The sequence below is a fragment of the Mytilus galloprovincialis genome, chromosome 3 (assembly GCF_965363235.1).
Source record: "Mytilus galloprovincialis chromosome 3, xbMytGall1.hap1.1, whole genome shotgun sequence".
In the NCBI taxonomy this organism is placed as follows: domain Eukaryota; kingdom Metazoa; phylum Mollusca; class Bivalvia; order Mytilida; family Mytilidae; genus Mytilus; species Mytilus galloprovincialis.
In genome coordinates this window covers 97,713,088-97,740,611 of record NC_134840.1, presented here as the reverse complement: position 1 = coordinate 97,740,611, position 27,524 = coordinate 97,713,088, and the positions used below count along the sequence as shown (strand labels likewise).

At 32.5% G+C, this 27,524-nt stretch overlaps 1 protein-coding gene across 1 annotated transcript in view; it reads left to right on the top strand.

Annotated features, from left to right (window-relative positions):
* LOC143069496 (uncharacterized) overlaps positions 1-27,524 on the top strand; it is a 65,677-nt gene that overhangs the window by 31,712 nt on the left and 6,441 nt on the right. The window contains exons 3-7 of the mRNA XM_076244170.1: positions 1,288-1,749; positions 7,957-8,151; positions 15,832-15,962; positions 21,984-22,160; positions 25,798-25,917. Coding sequence (XP_076100285.1) covers positions 1,288-1,749; positions 7,957-8,151; positions 15,832-15,962; positions 21,984-22,160; positions 25,798-25,917 — 1,085 coding nt within the window. The remainder of the gene's footprint in view (positions 1-1,287; positions 1,750-7,956; positions 8,152-15,831; positions 15,963-21,983; positions 22,161-25,797; positions 25,918-27,524) is intronic.

Sequence of the window (27,524 nt, the reverse complement as noted above, 5' to 3'; positions counted from 1 at the left end):
ACAAAACAACAGCTACTTTTTTTCATGTTGAACATTTACATGGTCAAGATCAGAAGCACAGAAGGAGCTAGAAAAACGAAAATAATATTTTATACATTTTGTGGGTCCTAAGTGTTTCTTGGCTTTACCTTCACCAGGAACGCTCAAACACAAAATGGAGATCTAAAAAACGGCTATTTATAAATCATTTGATTACCGAAACACTGATTACTTAGCTGATGATACATATAAGTCCTTCAACAATACACTGATTACTTAGCTGATGATACATATAAGTCCTTCAACATTATAGGAGCTGCGTCGGTTAGAAATAGACCTCATGCAAGTGCACTTATACATGTACATATATATGACTCTGACTGATTTTGGAACATTCTAATACGAAATGAAAAATAATTGTGGTCATTTTGTAGGGTTCTTATAACAAATAATTTCGCAAAGAGTTACAGACTTTACATAGCGATTTTCAACCCAATATAAGATAATGAATGTTTTAATATTTATTGGCAAGAGGTCGGTGTCTATCCAATATGTTGGTTTTATATTCTAAAATAAGCATGCATATACTTATTGAAGATATCTAATTGATTGAGTGGCTAAATGTAAACGTAGATTTTTCATTTTGCTTAATGACAGGTCCCAAATCTAATGGCCGTGTTTGACTATATACAGACAATTGACAAGATCTTTAATTGAATTAATTTGTAACGAGTTCTGAGCTTCTTAACTTCCATATTCCACCATAAAGTCAATAATATCTTCATATAACATTTCAGGGATAGAATAACGTCTACATTATGGTTATTTTTTTTATTAGGAAAATATTGTGATGGTTTACAACAACAGTAAATAATTTGTTTATAAATGTATAGTGACACTAAAGCTGTTTAGATTAATGTTAGCCATCGGATTAAGCAGTGACAATTAAGGTCCTAGGAAAAGATAACAGAAATTATCCCGCAAAATCCTTAGAATTGTTCTTATCGATTTCGCTTCATTCTTTTTTTGCATATAAAGATGGTATCGAAGAAAGCGTATGAAAAAGTAAATCCTTTGATGATGAAGGTGAAAATGGGCTGCAAATCTTTAGGTTTTCTAAGATACAAATGTGATTGTCAGCTTCGTGATGATGATGTCAGTTAAAGATGTCGTATTGTCTATAGTAAATAGTTGGGTCATCTAATCAATGTTCTAGTGACAATTTGTGACATGCAATTCCAGGAATTAATGTTTAGATGAATATGGGTGATGCAGTGTCGAGATTTACGGAATTATTTCCTTTTTCAGAGTCACTAAATTTATCTGCAAGCCGATTACAACGGGAAAGAGATAAACCGGAAGACACTAGAAGCCTCGTTATGGGACCATTACTTAGACGTAGACAATCAGAACAAACTAAATTTGTTGTGCCTCAAATTTTTGTGGATTATGGTAGTAGAAGAACTTCATACGCCTCAGATTACATGAGGCGATGTTCAGCAGAAAGTGGAAGTAGTAGACGTACATCGTTAGCTTCCGGTGATACGGATAGACGTGGGTCAGGAAGTAGCTTAAGTAGCAGAAGAACATCTCTTGCGTCTGATGCTGATCGTCGGGGATCTGCTGGTAGTAGTATCTCAAGCAGACGAACATCTTTATTGTCTTCTGATTGTGCATCACGACGAGGTTCCGGAAGTAGCAAAAGTTGTGCTAGCAGTAGAAAGAGTTCTGATGCCAGTCGGTTCGGCGACACTGACGAGTTACTAGCCGGTAAGTGTAAATTGTATTATCTTTTTTTCATACATTCTGATCGCCCACGGTAAATAATAATTTTCACACGGATATTTAATCAATAATGTCTAGTTGTATAAGCCCCATTACTGAAAACAAAAGAGTTGACTGCTAAAACTATATGATGTTATTAATTATCGAATATGATACACATGCCAGTTATTCTGTTTCAGTAATGCAGGCATACAAATATTTGAACTTGTTTGTCTAAAAATCAATGTATAAAGAACAGCAGTAGAATATACCTATTACAATGAAATCAAAAGGATGTGACTTTTGTTTTCTAAGCCAAATCCTTTGGTCATTGGCGGTAAAAATGCATATTCGTGAAAATTTGAAATGTTCAGAGGTCTTGGTAACTCAAAGACACAATTTAAAGTTCAGTAAAAATAAATCGCTGTGCTATGGTATCCTGTTTGTTCCCAGTGGAACATAAGCCAAAGAAAAATAAGTGCTAGTTTTAAATTGTTTCACTTCAGGAATATTCTGACAAAATTTTGAGAACTTTGATTTTTTTGGCTCGAATGATGATGATTGCTTGATTTTCTGACCTGATTAAGGAACCTTTCGTGTATCAATTCTAGTTCAAGGACCGAACGAGGACAAGACTCATTTAACAATAGACTAGTACTATATATTTAGGTATAAAAACAACACGTATCATAAATCGCAACGTTTGAATCAGAATATCCATAAATATTCCGACGCGAGTTTACTATTGTCTGATTTGTTTGTTGTTATGTTGTCTGTTATTGGTTGGTTACCGTATTGTTTGTAATTGGTTGTTTTTTTATGTTGTTTGTTATTGGTTGGTTGATATATCATCTGTGATTTGTTGTTTGTCGTGTTGCCTGTGATTGGTTGGTTACCACGTTTTCTATTTTAAAAACTGGTATCCGCTTGTATTTATACGCTTCACTCAAACAATGAACAAATCATAGTAGTCAGATAGAACCAATTAAGTACTATATTGAGTCAGAGGACATAATGCTTTCAAGCAACAACATATTTAAGTAAAAGTCATTAGCACGTTATAGAAGTTTGTCCTTTTGTGTCACTGGAGCTAATTACGATAAAAAATGCAATGCTTCTATCAGTGATAAAATGGCGTGACTTGTAAAGATGGTGTTTGGGGGTTGTTTTGGTTGGACGTTTGTAATATTAGCACTGATAACATACCATCAAACAAAGTCATCTTTTGCATTTGGTTAGTCTATGGGAGAGCGTGTCCATTTTGCTTTGAAACTAGTTTTTGATCACCTAAAATAGGTTAGACATCCCCTTTTTTTGGGGGAAATAAGAAACCCGTGTCACCCCTTCAAAGTTGATAAAATATGTTTAAAAAATTATATACATGTACCCTCGGTGGGGTGGGGATAGGGATCGATTATTCCAATGTGTCTATGGTTGTCACGCATCCGAGCTTTGCTGTATTATAATCTTGTTAGTTAATTATATAATAAAAGTAGCTATGGGGACTCATCAAAATGACACATATTAAAAAATCGAGCCGCAACATCTAATTCAAATCATAATCGAAAAAAACAAACAAAAGTTAGCACAATTGTCTAGTAATCCAGAATGAAATAAAAGTACGAAACTGCGGCTGATTTATTTGTCTTAGCATGATAAGACTGAAAATATATGAGTCTCATTGAACATGGTTGGGCAAGCACGGTGAACTTTACAACTTAGGGAAATTAGTTCTGAATAATTAACGACACAGAAACATGTAAATTGTACTTTAAAGAAATATCTATCTAAAACAGTAGACAAATAACGCAGTAGTCAGCATTTCACTAAAATACCGATTAATTTTGCTCTGGTTATAGCTTTAGTGTTGACGATAAAGCGTTGTGTTTACTTTCACAATTTGATCTCTGTTTTACATGCTATTTTTCTTAAATACAGGTGATTGCTTAATTCGTTCTTATTTGTTTTTTTATTTAAAAATGAGGAGCTGTGGTATTCTGCCAATGGAATAATTTTCCCCCAAAAGATAACATGAGCAAGGTTTTAAGCATTTACAGATCGCGCATAGCATCCATCAACGATGAAGTCCTATAGCATAAAAGGCGCAGGAAAATGAATTGCGAAACAATGCAAATAGAAAACTGATGACACGATTTAAGCTTCATGTTTAAATGTTGATTTTGCATTACAGGCAAAAACGCATGCAAAAACAAAATATAATATAGTATTTTAATATTATTGCGCTATTATTGAGAAGTACTGTTCCGAGCAGAATATCATATTGCACTTTGGGAGTGTCCTAATGATATAATGCGAACGACCATAATCAGCAAAAAATACTGCAATTTTCTTAATTTTTAAAGTAACCATTATTTTAGAAGCATTAAACTTGTATATATTCACGGTGACTTACAAAATCGGAAGAACAATATTAAGAAGCCAAATCGTTTAAGCTGGAGAGAACCATAAGTTTTATATATATGAGGCTACAAAATTTGTCATGAAAACATAAAGGTTATATTAGTTATCTGGCTTATATCATTACTCGCTTGTGTCAGTTACAGAAATGTCATTCTAAGATTTTTATGATGTTTCCACTATTATATGGAATACAATGTGATGAATATGGGTAACATTACTTACTACTTCCGGTTTTGTCCTGCTACTAATTAATGGATCATCCAGTGAAAGTGTGTTTAACACTTTAAAGAAGATGACATATGTTAAACAACATTAAATCTCTAATAGCATATTTTTGATGGTACATAACTACTGAAAAACCGTCCGTTTTATATTCATTTTTATTTTGTGTTCTATGAGTTATTTGATCTGCCAGTTATAAGCTCAATAAATGAGTCGTGAATAAAGAAAAGAACGACAAAATCATTAGACAGAATATATGATGCTATTTAAAATCTCTTTTTCGACATAAATACAGGGATTTTGTAGCATAATTGATTATAACAAAACAGCATTATATTGAACACAGCCCAATCTCATGAATAATATGCAAGAACAAAAATAGTATTGCAAGTTAGTCTGAATATAAATGACTACTGGTATAGGGGACGGTTATTTGGCTTTCGAGGAAAAAAATTTTGAAAATGAATATCCTGGCCTTTTAAGACAAATAATCGGCAACATAAAATGAAGGGAAAATATGTAAAACAGCGGAAATATATAAGCATATATGTATGCGTACCAACAGAGGAAAATTCAATTTGCAACCCCCCCTTAAGAATATAAAGCGGTCGTTTCTATACCGTCGGATAGCTTCAGGCATCCGAACAATTAACAGATTTGAAGTGTAAGTTAAGTTTTATAACGTACGTTCTGCTAAGTAACGATGAATTATGTTGAATCTTATTTTTTCATATATAAATTTAAAGGGTTTGGTGTTTCAAATAAATGAAACATGAAACAAAATATACAGACATTTGTGAAACTCAAATAGATCTTAGGTAAACATTTTGTATAATAACCATGAATGATATCCGTTGATATGAAATGCAAACACAGAAAACAGTAACACCTGAATTAAAATCAAGAAATAGGCGTAACAACGTTGAAGCATCCCTATCAACGATGGAAAATAACTACCATATGAAAACTATTAATTTTTATATTGGTCAGTTTATCATATTGTTCTGTTAAGTCGTTATGACTGTTACATTTCTATCATGTTGACACTATTTAATGTCAATGACATCAACCCAAAATGTTCTTTATTTTAACGGAATATCAAGTGGAGCCGTTGCGGATATCATTTGATGCATTCCTACTGTTTCGTACGCGATTTCCTGTTCTTTCTTTGAACAAATGTTAAATTCAGATTAACATGAACTGAATGATTTTCATTTATTCCTGAATTAGAAAGTTATTATTTTTAGCATCACTGCTAACATAGATGGAAAATTGTCAATATTAACTCCATAGCTCTTCATTTTTATCTTCTCTTAATTTCTCATGCGATTTGAATACAGCGCAAAATATTAAACCGAGACAGTGTTTGCGTATATTCTGTTATCAACTGAAAACAAATTTGTTTTTATGAAATTGATATAAATTATTATATTAAAATGTTCTTTTAATGTTAAGTACGTGTATTAACGGACGACATCCAAAGCAAGTTGTTACGAAGTGTTTGCAAATCAATATAACGGAAGCTTTTTTTTTAAATAGATTAAATATACCAAATTGACTTCGTTAAAATGAAATCTAAATTCAGAGTGTTATGGAACGAGAGTTAAAAAAATAGAAAAATCAGACGATTATTTTTCAAAAAGTTAATAAAGGGGGTGATAAAAATATATTTAAAGAAAAAGAGATAAATGCAAACATGTAATATAGAATTGAGGAACAATGGCATTAGAAGTTAAGTATACAGAATCAAGTTCCACATCTATGCCCTCGTATATGAACCAAAAAAATCTGCAGCAATGAGTAAAGTGCACCGAAGAAAAAATACGACATTAAGTAAAAGTTTCCATATCACCGTGACGATTCTTTTAAGGACTTGTTATTTTTACAAACAAAAATAAAAGTTAATCGGTTATAAATACACTAGATAACATTGATTTACATTTTGCAATTATAAAGAATTAAAGCTTTATATGGAAAACCTGAAGACAGTCTTGGCTAAAAGTATCGTGTATAACAATTCCATAGTCACGATTCAGTTATGTTTTTAATCCATACCTTGGAAAAAGTTATGCAGCCTAACTCAATAGCAATCTTCTAAATATAGAAAAGAAAATGTGTTATGATTGCAAATGAAACAACTATCCACCAAAGTTCACGTAAATTGAGTTTAAGCAATTAAATCTTTAACAAAATATGAGTTGAATTACATATATATCTGTCTGATAATTACTGCTTATTATAAAGTACTAGATTTTTTATTTTGATACGTATTGTGTATATTTGATCATATATTTATACCACTATATTTGACATCGAATCAAAAAAATCTGTTAATTAAAACGTAACAACTATATTCATTTTGATTGAAATAAGACATTAATCTTGTGGTTAATGTATTCATGATTCAAAGCACTAAGTCCCATTAAATATTAAAACCTTTTTTGTACAATGTAAAAATCTTAAAAATAGTAACGATTTTTTTTTGTAAATCTAACGACAGAATATATTCTCTAGTCTGGAATGTACATTTTTAAATTCAGATCTAATCACGAACATGAATATCGTTTTGTGTCTAATTAGTATTCGGCGAGATTAAGACGCACAATATAAAGATAAAGCGAGCTTATGTAGGAAATATCAATCAATACCTCAAAACATGTCGCCGGCGATTATAATTATAAAGCAGTCGTTACTAACAATTGGTTTGCAATCTGTTTTTTCTTCAGATAGTTCAGTTGTAATATAAGAGCTGATATACCTTTCTAATTGGAAAACGCCACGGAAATTCAAGTCGTTCCCGAAGACGTATCGATTAGTAAAAACCGGATAAATTTTACGTAATTACTTTAAGAATCACGTAAAAACTTTCGTCGTTGATTAAAAATTTACGACATTACTAATTAAATTTTTAGATGATTATGTCTGTATCATTTTTATAAGGTTAACTATGCTAGTTTTTTCGACGTCTTAAATGGTTTTTATCTTTTTAATAAATACATTGCTTATTCGTTTTTTAAGCAATGTATTTATTAAAACATTGTAATATCTATGCATATTTTATCAAACGAAGTTATAAACAATAAAAGATAAATTTTGATAGCATGTAAGCAGCACATTATATAAAATAAAATATCCAGACAGAAATATAATAAAAGCGTTGTTCCTTGTTTCTGAATACCATTTTCCACAATGTAAATTTATATTTGTGTAAGATGTATTAAATTACGTAAATAAAATATTATTTACACTAAGATTAGCTCGTATCTTACAAAAAATAAAGATCACAAAAATACTAAACTCCGAGAAAAATTCGAAACGGATAGTCAGTCCCTTATTAAATGGCAAAATTATATCATAGAGAACGTACGGCTCTTGGTTTACCTCCTTTAAAGTACCGTTTCATACAGTAGGTACTGTTCTTTCTAGGTTTACTTCATACCAACAGACATTCATGAGAAAATAGATAGGTACATAATTTTAGGCCACAAAATATCAATCAAAAGTCTCCTGTCATGTATTGTCCTCCAATATCTCCCTTTATTCATTACTTAGTTCATTGTGTATTTATAGATTACTCCGATTCTGAAACCATTGAAGAGGATTATATGGCGGAGATGGCCGAGATGAATGAACAGGAAATGAGACGTTCATCTTACGAGGAACCAATTGGGCAACCAGTCAAAGAAAAGGACCGCAGAAAATTATATCGACGGAGTCATTCATTGGCTGAAATTCGACGTCCTACACACGTGTTTCTTCCCGAGGGTAAAGTACTAAATGGGTTTTGATTCAAATAATGTCATTTGTTGTAAATTTAGTTTTTTAATAATTAAGTATATATTCTTAAATACTGTTTTGTTACAAATTGTAACAAAAGGTGCGATTGAAATAATAAAAAAAAACCTTTAGACGTAAAGCAGGAAGCCTAAAAGAATTTAAAATGTATGGCTACGCAGCCAAATGAATCATAAATCTAGAAAAAAAAATCAATGAAATGTTGTTTCTGAATATCATCTGATTAAATTTTGATCAGTCCCGTGAAAACACTATTTGAAGAGCAAATATTTTTTCTTTTTATAAAATAAGAGAACTATTTTTGTCATGAAAATTTGTCTATATCAAAGAACTCAATATATAGGGGAAAAATAATCGTCAAAACTGGCATTAACCCCGCAGTACTTAATGGTAACTTAACATTGTTGTTTTGTTTTTGTCTAATAAATTCCATTCATGCATTTAAAACAATTAACTTTGAAATAAATTGAATGTAATTTTTCATATCAACAAAAACATAAAACATATTACATATTATTTTGAAACAAACAAGCAATGTGTTTACCGCAAAAAAAAAAAAAAAAAACCAAAACAAACCTTAACGTCGAAGATATACATTGTGTTTAATTAGAAAAAACGTCATATATTTAATCTTTTGTCCCCGGCGTATGCAAGTCGTTTAACTTTCCCCGCTATGTTGACAATATGTTTACACGTATAAATCTTTTGTTTCATGGTTTGTCTATAATCTACAAGTTTTCCCGCCTCTGCACTATACAAAGTAGAGACTTAATAAGGTGCCTCATTAAAACTCACAAGGAAGCAGTTGGTACTTGGAAATTCCGAAGTATAGCTACTGGCTAAATAGGAAACCATTTGAAAACACACGAATACAGCTTTCAATTAATTCAAATTAATTCAAACCTTCCGACCAAAGCTAAATCTGGATTTAATTATAGCATCTGATAAAATCCGACCGTAAAAAGACTGATTTTGAAAAAGAAAAATACTCTCGCATCCCGATTGAATATATCATTATAGCTCACTATATGGTATGGGTTTTGCTCAAAGTCAGTGAGTGAAGGTCGAATAGTAAGTGCCCATTCGTCGTTAACATCATTGTCTCTTATGGATAGTGGTCTCAATGGCAGTCATCAAAATGAGAATGAAAATTTGGAATATGTCTAAGATACAACAATCAGACCAACGAGCAGACAACAGCCAAAGGACACCAATGGGTCTTCAACGCAGCGAGAAAATCCAACAACCGGAGGTGGTCCTCAGCAGGCCCCAAATAAAATTGTGTACTAGTTCAGTGGAAATGGATGTCATACTAAACTCCAAAACATATAAATGAACTAAGATTAAAAATGGGGAATTAAGACTAACAAGACTTGGGACAGGCGCAAAAATTGCGGCGGGGTTAAACGTGTTCAGCGAAATCTCATCCCTCCCCCGATACCATGACTTGTTTATTTTATAATTACAACACACTTGACTTAGAAATAAAGCGAAGACATTGTATTATTTGTTAAGGGAATGAATCTGGCTGTGTCGACAGGGTGGGCGTCTCCTGCGTCTCCAGCTATAAAATGGTCACGTGATGCGAATCCAGACAAAGCTTAAAATAACCTGTTGCGTCCTACTACATTTTATATGAGACTACTGGTATCAAAATGATTTGAAGGCCAAATTAATTACATCGTTAAAGAAAATTTAACAGACGAAAAATTTGGAAACGTTGATACAAATAGATAAACATCGAGTTTTTTGAATACTAGTAGCTAGAACAGCATTGCATAAACTCATCATAGATACCAGACTGTGTATGACAGTCACGCGTATCGTTTACAAAAAATAAACATCCGTAATTTATCGCTCGAAAGGAAAAAAAATCAAAAGGAACAGTCTTTGTGAATGTCTTAATTATTTTCCAAATGTTTTTAAAGTTGTACAATGAAATCAATGTTCGATATTTCTGAACAGTGAAAACAAAGCATCTATGAAAATATGAAAAAAATCTTTCAATGTGAAAAATAAAATCAAAATAGACCCTAAAACGGTGTTAAGCAGGTATTTGGCTTTAAATTGCAGTTTTTCTTTAAAATGTGGTTAATAACGCATAAAAGTTTAAGTCTTGGTGTTAGTAATACGTTCCGACCCACGTAATTGACAATCGAGTATGATATATCCTTCCGTTAATTTTATTTTGCTATTATATCCCTCTCGTCTGCTCAATCAGATAAGTACAATCATACTTAGTTACAACCCCCTCTTCAGAAATTGTGGTTTCTTATCGTAAAGTCATAAACATTTTAAACATCACGAACCGCAAGTTAAATGTTATTATAGTGTCAGCTTATACGGTTTCAGTTAGTTGAAAATAGTATTTATTTAATAAAGTTGTGATATAATATTATCAAGCGATTCCCTAAAGCTGAGAGAAAGCGAAAGACATTGCTTTACAGTGCAAGTTTTGTTACTCTTAAGATTTATTTCAGTCAGACAATGAAATTTGCAGTTTATTGTATATTCAATGACGTCATTCTCAATTTATTGTTTTGCAAAAATGCCCTTAAGAACTAAATATTCAATGAAGGAACGAATATTTCGATAGTTTGTGTAAGCTGTTGTTTAGCTAAATATCTTTCATTTGATTGTTGAATTTCATTTCAGAAATGAAAAATAGAAATAAGATATGATTACAATGTTCTCTCATTGATTAACATTGTTATTTCTCCATGAACTTAGTTTCGAACTGAACACTATTTTGTTTGATCTTTATTAATGACAACATGTTACAGCGGGTTCCATTGAGTGTGTAGCCAAAGGTAATATCTTTGGTTAGCTTGCTTGTTAGCTGAACCATCAAGTCATTGTTAGGTTAGGTAAACTACCCTACTTTAAGAATAGACTAGTCCGACAGAAAACAAATCGATCTGTCTGTTGGACTATGCTACTTCGAAAGGAGGGTAGTATACCTAACCTAACAATGACTTCACGGTTCAGCTAACAAGCAAGCTAACCAAAGATATTACCTTTCGCTACACACTCAATGGAATCCGCTGTAAATAGAAGTGAAACATATCTAAGGGATATTTAAACTCATAAATCGAAAACAAACAGAGAATACAATTGCCAAAACACAAACAACGACGAAAAAACAAACAACAATATACAAAACACAAAATGGATAACTAAAGCGCACCACGACCTACACCAACAACTAGGGTTACCTCAGGTTCTCCGTTATATTCAAGTTCACGATTGTTTATTTCTTTTTTAAATCAAAATAATGGTATAAACAATTTGTTTTCGTAAACTTTGAACTTTAAATAAACATACAAACAAGTCTGCTTCATATGTTGAATTACATCTAGAAATAGACAAATGTCGTCATAAAAAAGTTTTCAGCTTCACATTTGTAAACTATCCATTTCTAGAGGGGGGCTAGAGGGGGTCTCATCGCGATTTCCCGGTTTTAATATCAGAAAATCCCGAAATCCCGGACATATTTTGTTAAAAATCCCGATCCCGATAAATTTGTTCCAAAATTTAAAAGTTTAAAGTTTCAATGCTTACGATTTAAACGTCTGGGATATGATTGATGTTCAAAGTCTTTCAGCACGGTATTTACCAATCCAAATATGTATTATCAATATTACTGTGACATCAAGCTGCATATATAAGCATTTTTGTTCACATAAATCTTCAGTAGCCAGTCAGAAAATTGGCCACATTCCAGTTCAAGTCAATACAAGAATTTGGCTTGATTAGAAACTGGATGCACACGTTTAGGGGAAAAAAAGGTGGGTAAGGGTTAGGTTTTGTATATATACAACTTTTATAAAAAAATCAAACGATATTTTCAGGTTGACTGAATGAATACTTATTAGTACTATAACAGAGAGATAATTTTCTACATGCACCTATCAAATTTGATCTTTCAGTTTGAAGGAATGTTTTCTCGTGATCCCATTGATGCTTTGTATAAATGGAAAAGTTTATTAATTTTCCCTTGTCATCTTTGTATTGCCGTCCTATCTTTGTATTAAAATTTCTCCCCATCCCTTTTTCAGAGGCCGATTCATTAATTCCCAAATAATTGATAACACATTATTTAAATTTGTTTAAGTCAGTGACCGAAGCTTTTGCTGTCCTTAAGCACAATATTTGTTTTTTCCTTAAGGAAAGGCAAAGAATGTTCGTCTTTGTGGAACAACAAAAGGGTTCTAATTGATATAACTTGAGAATTTTCTGCAAAATGTATCGTCTGCTACAGGAAGTTTATATATGTAATTAAATCAAAATCGTTTAGTTAACGGTATAATTGAAGACCTGATCCGAGCTCAAAGCTTATCTCTAAACTTACTGTTACATGTACTCTTATTGATTTGATTGATTGATGGTTGCTTAACGTCCAGTGGCAAATACTTCATGCATATTCAGGACGAGAACAAGTTCACAATAAATACAATATGTAGGTCTTGTCATAATAGAGGCTCTTTCAGGGAATGATGGTCGGAGATATTTGGACTGCCACTGGAAAATGAGGGTAGATTGGATAGGGACAGAAATTTTGCCTTGCAACAGGCCTCAAAGAGTTGTTGGAAGGGTTCTTAACGTGCAAAGAGCATGGCACTCTCTTTACACGAGGCATCCGATTTAAGTCCCCATTCTGACCGACGTGACTGCGAACATGATACATCCCGCACAGCCAAACCGACGCCCAACTTCAGCAAGCGTGTTACTGCCGGTCGGGAGAAGACCAAGTCAACTCAGTCACCCTTGGGGTTTACATGTACTCTGATCTGGATCTACTCTGTTTCTAGATGCGATTCTAATTGAAGTATAATGAAAATGGCACTTTTATCTGTCCAAAGTACAGTTGTTTTCCAATCCCGTTATATTTCAACATAATAATCCCAATTTCCCGTGGCTAAAAACTTGGCTTTCCCGTATCCCAATGTTTTTCTATCCCGAATTCCCGATCTTTAAACAAGGCAATCCCGATTTCCCGTTGCTAAAATCGGCCGATCCCGGCGTCCCGAAAATGGTCTAGCCCCCCTTCATTAGATTCAAACAGCGCCCGCATTTGGAGTTTATATCTCCCAGTTGATACGATATTCCACGGCTTGCGTTTTACCCACATCATTTCCTTGATATAATATATATTGCTGCTCCCTATGAATTTATTAAACCAATAGTGCCACGAGGCATAATTATTCATTCTATATTTTTAAGGACGCAACCACGTTTTGGTTGAATTTATTGAATATCTGTTTCACAGATGAAGACGACAGATTCGTTGAAATCGTCGTAACAACATCCCCGCCTTCTTGTTTTCCCGAATATGACTTACCAAAGTAGAATTACCACCAGTTCTATACTTATATGAGCACCACGACTAGTGCCACATGCAGAGTATGATCTACTAACCTTTTTGGAGTACATGAGATCACCCTCCGGTTTTGATGGGATTTATGTTGCTCAGTCTTTAGTTTTCTATATTGTGTTGTGTAATCGGTCTGTTGGTATATTTCTATTTTTGCCATGGTGTAGTCATGTTTTTTTTTCGACTTGAGTGTCTCTTTGTTATATTTAGCCTCTCTTCTTCAATGTTACCAATACCTTGTTATATTTAGCCTCTCTTCTTCAATGTTACCAATACCTTATCGTCTTTTGACAGAATTCCCAGTCATCCCTATTAAACAATAGATGATTATCATATTTTACAATCACAAACTTTTTTATATATATATATAAATATAAAATGACTGAATAAATAGTCAACGATCAATCTTACAGGGCGATGGATCATGTAATATGATTCTGTACACTACAAAATATAATATATAACAAGTCAAAAAGGGTACAACATCACCATTAAATAACTATAAAATACACAAATATTAGATATTTCGGATAACAGATATCCTTCTTCGGTAATTGCACAATGACAAATGAATCATGTCAATTCAAATTGAGACTCTTATCAAAATCTTGATTTATACAATTTAAGCGAACGCTGGAACAATTTTAAAATTTCCAAACACACCGCAAAGACTACAGAAATATGCCAAAAATAAAAATAGTTATTTACGATGTGAAATGGCACAACTCTAGATTTCCAAAGGTTGTGACAGTTGAGATGTTATAACTGCATTGAGGGCAGTCCTCAAACAAAAAAATCAAAAATGTCCTAACCGATCAAGGATGGTATAAATTAGACAACGGTAGGGCAATTACAACAGAAACTACATATTTAAGCCTCCCAAACGAATATCAGTATAATACTGATTGAAAAAATAAGTATTGTATAATGAGGTAAAATAATTGAACGTGGCAACGTACTTATACATCATCCCGAATCAATGAAAACCTGTAATTTAAACTGTTATTTTAAAAATAATTTCGAACTGTAAAGCCAGTACTAAATCCGGCGTTGTTTGAAACAGGTAGTCACAGGAAAATGAGGGACTCGTTCTATGTTTTTTCATTTATACCCTCTGGGGAGACTGTCCGTAACTTTCTTATCCAAAATCTTTCCCGAGCGACTCTGTCGACCTTCGACCAACCCTCGTTGTGGTCTATGATCGTGATGGTAAGGTTTTTGAGATCAGCTTGTGTGTGTCCAGGTGATCTCAAATGACGACTTACGGGTAGGTCGGGCTTGCAAGTGTAGTCACTTCGATGACCATTCATGCGTTTGTTAAATGGCTGCTCTGTCTCGCCAACATACTGCATGCCACATCGACATTTATGTTGGCGAGACAGAGCAGCCATTTAACAAACGCATGAATGGTCATCGAAGTGACTACACTTGCAAGCCCGACCTACCCGTAAGTCGTCATTTGAGATCACCTGGACACACACAAGCTGATCTCAAAAACCTTACCATCACGATCATAGACCACAACGAGGGTTGGTCGAAGGTCGACAGAGTCGCTCGGGAAAGATTTTGGATAAGAAAGTTACGGACAGTCTCCCCAGAGGGTATAAATGAAAAAACATAGAACGAGTCCCTCATTTTCCTGTGACTACCTGTTTCAAACAACGCCGGATTTAGTACTGGCTTTACAGTTCGAAATTATTTTTAAAATAACAGTTTAAATTACAGGTTTTCATTGATTCGGGATGATGTATAAGTACGTTGCCACGTTCAATTATTTTACCTCATTATACAATACTTATTTTTTCAATCAGTATTATACTGATATTCGTTTGGGAGGCTTAAATATGTAGTTTCTGTTGTAATTGCCCTACCGTTGTCTAATTTATACCATCCTTGATCGGTTAGGACATTTTTGATTTTTTTGTTTGAGGACTGCCCTCAATGCAGTTATAACATCTCAACTGTCACAACCTTTGGAAATCTAGAGTTGTGCCATTTCACATCGTAAATAACTATTTTTATTTTTGGCATATTTCTGTAGTCTTTGCGGTGTGTTTGGAAATTTTAAAATTGTTCCAGCGTTCGCTTAAATTGTATAAATCAAGATTTTGATAAGAGTCTCAATTTGAATTGACATGATTCATTTGTCATTGTGCAATTACCGAAGAAGGATATCTGTTATCCGAAATATCTAATATTTGTGTATTTTATAGTTATTTAATGGTGATGTTGTACCCTTTTTGACTTGTTATATATATAAATATATATATTGACAGGTGGACGAGGGCGTGGAGACGGTAGAAGAATTACTCTATCTTCGTTAGTTGTTAGCAGTATGAATGCCTTAGATTACACAGTAAATCCAGTCACTCCACAGTGCCAACCTAGGAAAAAACCCAAATTAAATGTAAGTATGCAGCAACCAAAACATCACTGTGTCCGAGACGTTTTTTTTTTACCTGGAACGCTCAATCATAATAAGTTAGAAGTCATATGCCATGCAGTAAAATTTAAAATGAAAATAACATTACACCAGAATAGAACAATGTTCTGTACTTTTTGAAAAAAATATTTCGTAAAAAGCGTTTAATAATGCATGAGTTTGCCAGATTCCTGCCTTAGTACAGGAAATTAAAAAAATTGTGGGTTGGACCTGAATTTGTACCTCCGCGTGTTATGGTAATGTTAAATACACCGTTAGATATTCCTAAAATATTTCAAGGAATCAAAGCACAAATACATTTTAAGGTAATCAATATATTATTACTTGTATATTGTATGCAGCTAAAATCTAACTTGTATCGTGTTATGTAAGATCATATTATTAATATTGCATTATTAATATTTTTAGAATAACGTCTATAATCAGAAACATTCATTTCCCCTGAGGAACATTTGACATTACCAATATTGCAGCAAGTTTAGATTAATATTTTTTTTCTATTTCTGTGTTTTCATTTTTATGTGTCGTTATTTGGTATTTCAGTATATATTCTTATTTGCCCTTCTGGGTCCACGTTGGCCGGGTGGTATAAGTAGTCAAGCAACTGTTTCGCAAGTCTGTCAAAAGCTCTGGTTGTGAGTTCGAACTTCGCACGTGGCAAGTGTGCTCGACTTCAATCTTAATTTACTAGAATTGTTAGAATTGTTAGTCCAACTTGAGATCAGTGGTGCTTTTCGGGTACTCCTTCTTTTTTGGGTAAGAATAAGTGCCTGTTACGACCTAGCTCATAAGTGTCGAACAACGTGATGTTAAACATAAATCAATCAATGGACATCTGTCCTGTTATTTAACATTTAACGTTACATTCCACAATGCCAAGGTGTTAAAACTTTGAAATTTTCGATAAACTTAAGGATTTTCTCATTCTAGGCATAGATAACCTTAGCCGTATTTGGCACAATTTTTTGGAATTTTCGATCCTCAATGCTCTTCAACTTCGTAACTGTTTGGCTTATACATATTTTGATATGAGCGTCACTGATAAGTCTTATGTAGACGAAACGCGCGTCTGGCGTACTAAATTATAATCCTGGTACCTTTGATAACTATAGTTATGCTAGGTATTTATGTTTTTCCCTGTAATACTGGAATTTATATTGAACAAGATTTACTGACAATTACACAGACTAATACTGACTTTATACATTATTTGACTGTAGTCATGCATTTATTTTAGATTAATTCTCATCAAACTAAAACTTTAAGACAAATAGACTTTTTGTTATTACATCTGATTTAAATTCTGGTTTTTCTAAATCGAAAAAAAAATTAGTATTTCCGTCCTGGATTCTGTTTGTTTGTACGGTAAACCCTTGCTGATAAATCACCATTAACTCAGACGATTACCACTGCTGCAACTAAACATGAAAATGAGAAAATCAATATTTGATGACAATGAAATTGAAAAAGAAAGTCCACATCATCAAACATCTATATACACCTTCATCGTCAACGATTCCTTTATTGACTTTTTATCTTGAAGACAATTGTACTCGACCTCTTTGGAGATTAGGGGAAGTTTTTAACCATAGTTGTGTATTTCCTGTTGTGGAATTATGACCTCCGGCGATTGTAAAAGGGATTAATAAAAAAAGTCTTAAGATAATGATATAGATGTTGATACAAGGTCGAAAAACAATTTTTTTCTTCCTTGTTTTTGAAGAAGAATTGTTGTTTTTACCTAACTTGAAGCAGTTATTAAACTGACTGTTTTGCTTATTTTTACATAGATTTGTTTTCCCAATAATGAAAACCGTTTTACAAACTCGCATAACATATTCGTTTTTATCTGAAAGTTAAAAAAAAATCATAATAAAGTTTTCAATAACTATATAATGGATGATATTGCATCAACAATAATGTTAAACAGGAACGATGACAAAGATATGTTATATTATACCAACTGATACTAAGTGGAGGGGGGACACGATGCTATTAATAAGAAACATTTTTTAAAGCATGAATATGGACTTTACATTTATAATTTTCCTCGGAGTTTGGTACTTTGTTATTTTACCTTTTAACGGATAGAGCTACAATTGGACTTGGATATCAACATCAATTTGATAATTCTTCAATAGTTGAATTTATTTTTAAGTCAATTTTTCATCATATTTCTCTCGAGCTGTGTCGATTCTCATATATCCCTTAATGTCAGATATTCGTCTTTCATCGGTACAGATTCAGGAAAATGCAGAAAAGCTTTACGGTTACATAACACCATAACATGTTGTTTTCATTCTTTTCAATGATTTCATAATATTAAATTTCTTTTATACATTTGTGTTCCCTTTTCCTTACAATGTCGAATTAGGATACAAAATAACACAGTCAAGTAAGTTTCAAGGCAATATCCTTCCGTTATTAGATATAGGAAGAGGTGGTGTGAGTGTTATAACAGTTTAGTGAATTTAATTCCGTTATGACAGTTTAAAGTCAATACCATTCCGTTATGACTAATGTATGTTGTAGAGTATACTTTTCGTGTCTCTTAAGGAGGCTCGCGGGTACAAAAATTTCAGCAAAATAATAAACATTTGTTTTTTTTTCATTACAAATTCTATTTATTATACTATTATTAAGTTATTACTTAATGATATGCTTAAAAAATTAAGCAAAAAAACCGATTCGGTTTGGGCCCAGATGACTTTTAAAATGTTTATATCATTGAAAAAGCTCCAAATTATCTCCTTTGGTGCAAAAATGCTATTTTTTGGCATTAGAATTGAAATATCTTTTTTTAATCATCGGTGACCTATATTTTTTATTATTGTTTTCAAATATGCTATATATAAACTAAATAATTGTAAAATTAAAGCGATTTCTGTAATTAAGTTCTTTTTTTATTTCGATATTACCGCTTTTTCTTCTATGAGTTCAACAGAAAAAAGTACCTTTACAAAAATGTATGCTTCTTTTGAAGGCAGATTATGAGCGTAAATGATCGGTGACCCCTCTTTTTATTTTATTTTTCTATTAGGTATAAGATAAAGTTCATTTAAAAAAAAGAGCGAAATCTTATATTAAATAAAAAAAAAATGATTTAGACCCGCGAGCCCCCTTAACTAATTTACAATATGGAATGTCTTTTATACTTTGTTGTTCATCTTCTGTAATTGCAATACAATGTCAATTAAGTATACACAATAGCACAGTCAAGTGAATTTCAAGGCAATGCCATTCCGTTAAAAGGACAAAAACGTATAGCCAACGTCGGGTAAAGATTCCGAGCTTTGATAATTTAGGATACAAAATGATACAGTCAAGTGAATTGTAGTGCAATACCATTCCATTATGACTAATGCATGTTGTAGAGTATACTGTTCGTGTCAGGTTACATATTTGTCATTGTTCTGTATTTGTCGTGTGCAAATTAGTTCATTGAAGTCTTCTATTGTTTCTGATGACGCTCATTATAAGGTTAACCGACAAGGCAATTGACTTCAATAGAACATACGATACGACTTGTCAAAGTTAATTACGTCACACGCGTTCACTTTAATGACAGAACTACCTTGCTGATGAGATTGACAACACGGAACTCAAATTATGCCAACTATTTTCATATATAAACTTTACGATATTTAAACGTCTGAACCGATTTTACACGTCATGTCTATTAATTGTGTAATATTTTCTTATTTATCTACGATGACGCTACACGATTGTTAATACAGATGACACAAACACATGTCTTTTTCACAAGAAGCAATTCGAAATGACGCATATATGATGGTTGTTTATAACTATATTTTTTCAGTAATACGTAAAACGCTTTACCCGACTAAAGAGTAAAAGCATCCTTAAGCCACAGATGGGTCCTTAACTATATTATTTTTGTTATGTAAACCATAACCAATTTTAGGCACAGGCGCTTGGGTCTAGGATACATTTTTTTTTTTTTTTTTTTTTTTTTTTTTTTTTATTAAAATATTCAATTTTCTATATTTATAATACATATCTATCACTTCTGTGCATGTCTCACCTAGTTTCGAGTGATTTAAACGACCCAGAGAAAATACCCAATTTTACTATCCATACTATTAAAGAAACAAAAAGGCAACTAACTCGACGCCATTTTTCTGCTATCTATAAATAAATAGATTGACCTACCTGGATTCCCCAACGATTTCTCTGGGAAAACGTGCCTTCCTTGCCGTCAGATCGCACACATCGTTGATACTTATCAAATTGGTATTGTTCGTAACATTTTTAGTCCATCTCCAGCATATAATAAAAAGATTTTAACTATTTTGACTAATTTCAAATTTACGTGCCCGGAAGTTGACTGTTTTTCCCGAACGTTTGTTAAAGGGAAGTAATATTTTCCCGGACTTTTTCGGAACATCTCTCAAAGTACGCATGAAAATAATAAAGTGATACGATGATTTCCGAACTTTTACCAAAAAGGCGCAACTTATTGCCGGAAAAAATCTGTCATCATATTCAGTCTGAAATGATTACTTACAATTCAACCAAAGGAAGTTCCTCATAAAAACATTGATTCAAGATTATTTATAAATATACAAATACTCCCACAAAATTGACTTATGAGAGGAATTAACCATAATTAAGCCATTGACCATTTGATCTGATATTTATTTGGTGGAAAAGGGGGGGGGGTGCAAGGAAATTTACTAATATTTTCCTTCCTCGAAAATGTTATTGACTTTGTTTTAATTATTACAAAACATGGGTCATGTTAACTGAAGTAAAAAAAAAGGGGGGGGGGACAATATTTCCAAATTTTGCAGTTCCCCTTTCTAACATAAAATCAAAACTGTGTTTTTTGAAAATTAAGATTATGACCACTAACAATCAAATTAGGGGCTTGATCTTGTTCGTTGTTCATCATATCTGTTTGTTAACATATGGTATTAGTTCGGAAGACATCGTATCACTTTGTTATTATCCTACGTACTTTGAGAGATGTTCCGAAAAAGTCCGGGAAAATATTAATTCCCTTTAATAAAAGTTCGGGAAAAACAGTCAACTTCCGGGCACGTAAATTTAAAATTAGTCAAAATAGTTAAAATCTTTTTATTATATGCTGGAGATGGACTAAAAATGTTACGAACAATACCAATTTGATAAGTATCAACGATGTGTGCGATCTGACGGCAAGGAAGGCACGTTTTCCCAGAGAAATCGTTGGGGAATCCAGGTAGGTCAATCTATTTATTTATAGATAGCAGAAAAATGGCGTCGAGTTAGTTGCCTTTTTGTTTCTTAGTATGGATAGTAAAATTGGGTATTTTCTCTGGGTCGTTTAAATCACTCGAAACTAGGTGAGACATGCACAGAAGTAATAGATATGTATTATAAATATAGAAAATTGAATATTTTAATAAAAAAAAAAAAAAAAAAAAAAAAAAAAAAACTGTATCCTAGACACAGGCGCCTGTGATTTTAGGGGCTTAGCGTGTTCATTGGTCAATCCAATGCACATTTATTATTAGTGTTTTTTTTTGCGTACATGTTGCTAATGAAATGGAAATGTCTTGGATCCTTTGGAGTATCTTTGATTTTAAATAGAATAGATTATCATTTTATAAAAATGCAAATTTATATTGAAATTAAGGCAACAATATTAAAGATACTAATGTTCAAATTCGGATACTTAACCAATATGCATGCATGACCAATCATGCGAATCAACACTCATTCAAAATATCACAATGCAGAGTAGACAAAAAAATGTTAAAATTACAGATTACGACTATTCTGGTATTTTAAGGTCTGAGACAGCTAGTACATTTCATTATTAACGATGAGAAGCTAATAACTATCATATGTGTTAACCAATTTATAATTGTGAACGTAACACTTAGATTGTGTGCGGGTCGATGTTTCAGCAGATTTCTTAAAATAGCATACTCCTGCTAATGAATACTATATTTACTATAGGACTTTTCTATTTTGTAGGCTAAAGGACAAGGTGTTAGTATTGGACTTCCTGATAAACCAGTAGTTATGCATGATTTAAATCTAGACGATATGATGATGCCAAGTTTTACTCCTCCAATGCCCCCTACGGGGAAATTAAAAGTTCAATTTCAAATGGCAGAAAACAAGACGTCATTAACAGTTATTGTAATAGAAGTAAGAAGAATAATATACACTAATTTAGATATTTGATATCAGTACATATAAGTTATGTTGCACCTGCTCTGCATGTCTTCCTCAACGAGAACTATACAGTTCGTACAAAAATACTAAAAGTTGGTATTTGTGATTTATTAACCACGTTCTGATAACAACATACCAAAAGTATCATTTGTGATTTAACCACGTAATGATAAAAGTTATCCAAAATATGTCATTTGTGATTCTAAATAGGCTCTGATAATGACTTTCTAACGATTTTACAAATAAGCTCTTGTATGAAATCAGTCCCATGTCAGCAAAAAGAGGAGCAGTTTGTTCCCAAGAAAATGCCGATTGTTTGTTACACGTCATTCAAACGTAAAAATATGTTGCCAATCTTACAATTAAGCATCTTTAAAATGTCAGAGAATTTCTTGTTTGTATCCGAGTCATGTATACCTTCATTTAGACAAGAAATTCATATCTAAGTATTTGTCATCTTTTCTTTTGAAAGGGGAATACTTAAAAGCTCTTCGGACACATGAAATTTATATAACGTGTTGTTTTCATTTTAAATAGTGTAGAATGGTTTAATGTTTTATCTATTCACAACACTGTGTCGATGCCACAACTGGTGGACGTTTTGAGGGAATCACCATCCCAGTAGTGTGTTGACATGAATATCAATTAATTTAAGGCCATCAGAAAACATCAACCATTGCAGTCGACAAACTAAATATTAAAAAAAAATCAGAAAGTAATAACAAACATAATGTGAAAAGTTTTTTTGTCAGCTTTTTGTGTTTACTGTCAAATCAATTAAGTGAATTTGACCTGTATCATTTTAATTTTATGAGAAAAAAAATCATGAATGCTATTTGTGACGTCATGAATAGAACGCAAGCACGTACATTTTCAAAAAATAGACACTTTTCCTATCTTGTCATGTATGTTTCGTCGTTACATTGGTCAATACATCCTAATATGAAATTGTAGCTAGAAATAGAAATAGGGCCAAATTTATAATAAATGACGCAAATGGTACTTTCAACTTATTTCAGTTTTATGTGATATAATTTTATAAAGAAAATTTACAGAAAAAAGCTTTAAATGCAGGTTTGACTTTTGGAATGATTAATTCAATAAAACAAGCTTGATTATAACCATAGAAAACTATTTCGGAAGTTACTCTGGCAGGTAACATCTTTTATGGAAAAAAATAATCAATGCGCATGGTTCTTTTGAAAATGTAAAAACATTACTGTGGACAAGTTTAATGAAGTTATTTTCTTAATACGCAAGTTGCTATATTCGAGTATGCTTCAAACTGGTTAGAATTATCTTGTTCTAAAAGGGGACTTTATTCTTTAGCGTAATTAGAATTAATAGGATGTAATGGAACGTATGTCGCATTATTTGCTGGATGTGAAGTTTATAACTCTAATACATAACAACCGTGATTAAGGATGACTTTATAACCAGCGGTGGTAAAATCGTTCCTTCACAATTAAATTATATATAATCATTTCTGAGGGGCAGTAGCGGATACTGTAGAACAGAATGCATTAATCTAGGTTGTCTGAAAACTAATGACAGACTTTATTTTATAAATCTGGTTTTACCATAATATAACTAGTTTTTTTTCAAGTCTTACAAGACAATAACTCCGAAATCATTTCGTCAAATGTATTAAATAAAATAATTGAGTAGTACTATATAAAAAAGTAAAATAACAAAATATTGAACAATAAGGAAAATTCAAAACGAAAAGTTCCGTATCAAATGACAAAATCAAAAGCACAAACATATCAAAAGAATGGTAAACAACTGTCATATTCCTGACGTGGTATTCCGTTATGTTGAAAATTGCACTTGGTTTAATAGCTAGCTGAACCTCTCACTTGTATGACAGTCGCATTAAAATTCCATCCTATTGGTAATATTTGCTGTATGGAAATATGTCTACTAGACCTTCACTGACGTTACATACTCAGTTTATGATATGAGATATATATGGAGTTTTATTCTCCTTTCTTACGGAAACCTTTATATTTTAAAGACTTCCTTGTTGACATGAAATATCATTGATATGGTCATAATTATAAATAAACTGTTTACAAACTTTTGAATTTTTGAAATACTAAGGCTTTTATACCTCAGGAATAAGATACATAAGCTGTATTTAGAAAAACTTTTAGGAATTTTCGGTCCTCAATATTAATATGCATTTCAACTTCATACTTCATTTGCCCTTCTTAACTTTATTTGATTCGGGTGTCACTGATGAGTCTTTTGAAGACGAAACGCCTGGTATCTATGATGATTCACGCGCGTCTGGCGTACAAAATTATACTCCTGGTAACTTTGATAACTATTTACACCACTGGGTCGATGCCACTGCTGGTGGACGTTTTGCCAGCCCAGTAGTCAACACTTAAGCGATTATTCATAGATTCATTGAATATTCATAGAAAATTAATTTTGTTTACATACTGTTTCCCAGTTATGCTCTCTGTGTTCCATCTCACAGATACATAACTTGGGAATATGGAACCTTTCATTCGAGGTAGGGGTAGTTAAGCAAATTAGTGTTACTATTTTTATGTTGAGAAGGTCACATACAGAATCTTTCAGGTTGAATAAGTGAATTAAAAAAAAAACATATTTTTAATCAGTCAGAGTTTTTGTTATGTTCTACAATTTTTGACAAAGATTTTTATTTCCATATAAAGATAAGAAGATGTGGTATGATTACCAATGAGATAACTATCCATGAATATTCAGATGATGTGAATTTCAGCCATTATTGGTAACCGTATGGCCTTCATCAATGGAAAAGACCTTACCGTATAAATTGCTCGAAAAGGATCCGACATGACAAATATGAAACAATACAACTGTGAAAACAAACGCCCTAATTTATATCAAAAAGTCAGATCACAAAAATACTGAACTATAATCACATGGCAAAATCAAATAACAAAACGCAACAAAAACGAATGGACAAGTGCTGTCATATTCCTGACTTGGTACAGGCATTTTCAAATGTAGAAAATGGTGGATTAAACCTGGTTTTATAGCGCTAACCCTCTCACAATTTACGAAAAACAAATATGATCATAAAAGTTTAGACAAACCTACGACAAGCACTGTATGACAGATCCCTTGTTTTATATTTTCATTAGATATTATCGATTACCTTTCTTTCATATCTGCATACAAAGCAGATAGAAATTTTGTACTTAGTTTAACATTTTTATTCGTGGTTCACCTATACATACAAAAGCAACGAAAATTGGTATCAAACGAACAATAATGACTCCACAGTATCAAATTAAAAACTTTGGAGTTGGACCCTCAATGCTCTGCAACTTCGTACTTATTTGGCTTTATAAGTATTTTGATATGAGCGTCACTGATGAGTCTTATGTAGACGAAACGCACGTCTTGCATACTAAATTATAATCCTGGTACCTTTGATAACTATCAGGTACGCATCATTCCTAGCTGTCTTTCAAAAAAGAGTTATACACGGATGCGTTTCCATACTTGTGTTGCAAGTTTTCAGATTTTGACATTGTCTAATCTTGTCAATACATTCCTTATTGGTACTATTCATCATTTTGAGTTAATGATTATCTTGTATCTTCAGGCAGACAACCTACGGATCGCCGGACTTCCCGCTGATACTGAAATCAATCCATATGTTAAAGCATTCCTAGTGCCTGGAAGAACATTCAAATACAGAACAAAAACCATTCCGAAAACCAAAGTACGTATATAACTTTTTACATTCGTTGATTATAATAATGCATTGTAAAAGTACATCCTAATGCGAATCCTCCTGTTACTTTGTTTGAAGAAATGAAAAGCTACTTGATGTCACCATTTCTTTTTAATTGTATGCATGTACATACGTAAAAAGGTAATCTTTTATGTGTATATTGTGTTTAAATTTTTAATACTAAGCTTATATACATATTAAACTATTTTTTTAAGTTGTATATGATATTATGTGAATTGTCAACTTGTACTGTTAATGTTTTCAATGTACTTAAGCAAAGATAATCACAAAACACTTAAACTGCACTTTGATATTGGTATTATTAGTTAATATCATTCGAATGATTGACAATTTATTCTCTTTCTGTTTTCAAAATAGCTTGCACTTAAATTGATAAAATTTCCTTCGGAAATATTAAAACAACACCTGATAGATTTGATTGTAAAGTATCTTAGTGACATGATGTGTTAAAGAGGGACGAAAGATACCAGAGGAAAACAGTCAAACTCATAAAACGAAAATAAACTGACAACGTCATGGCTAAAAACGAAAACGACAAACAGACAAACAATAGTACACATGACAAAACATAGAAAACTAAAGAATAAGCAACACGAACCCCACCAAAAACTAGGGGTGATCTCAGGTGCTCCGGAAGGATAAGCAGATCCTGCTCCACATGTGACGCCCGTCGTGTAATGGATGGAAAAGTATCTTACTAGCATCATGTGTAAATTAGTGGCATAAACATAACTGTAAAACAAACGAGGCAGAGGATGACAACGTCACATTAAAGACTTATATTTCGTAGACAAAGCCACAACGCCATTAAAAAAATATTAAATACGATAAAAATGCAAATCACTAAAACGCTACAAAGGAAAAGGTCAAATTACAAAGAAAAGCTGAACTCCATGGAAAATTCAAATCCGATAGTCCCTTGTCAAATGTTTAAAGCAAGACGGAAATCATAGCCTGAACAAGTACTACGATGTGAACAAAATTTTCATTCAATAATCCGAAAGAATACATGAAAAGACTATGTTCCGATGAAAAAAAATGTAATGTAATGCCTAATACAAAACGGATATAGAGTATCCATTTATGGCACAAATTCAGTTCATGCAGAGTAAATCAACAAACAAAAAGCAAAATCTACATAGTTTGCTTTTAGGTTGCACTTTGTAAAAACAGCTGTTTCTCAAAACACGCCTCTTTTGGAGAGATCTTGAATATTCATAGAAAATTAATTTTGTTTACATACTGGTTCCCAGTTATGCTCTCTGTGTTCCATCTCACAGAGACAGAACTTGAGAATGTTACCAGTAAATTTACATGTGCATATTGTGTACATTGAAATCTGTGGTAACCTTTCATTCGCGGTAGAGGTAGTTAAGAAAATTAGTGTTAGTTTAAACTCTGAGAAGATCAGAGTATATAAACGTTGAAAATATGCCACACAGCTCTATATTTTGACCTTTGAAAAAAATTGTGGTGCATATGAACATTTAATTGTAGGATAAGATTTTTTTCAAAACTTCATAGTAAAAGTGGTACAGTTTTAGCCGTAAAAGGAGTTCCTATGGGAAATTGCA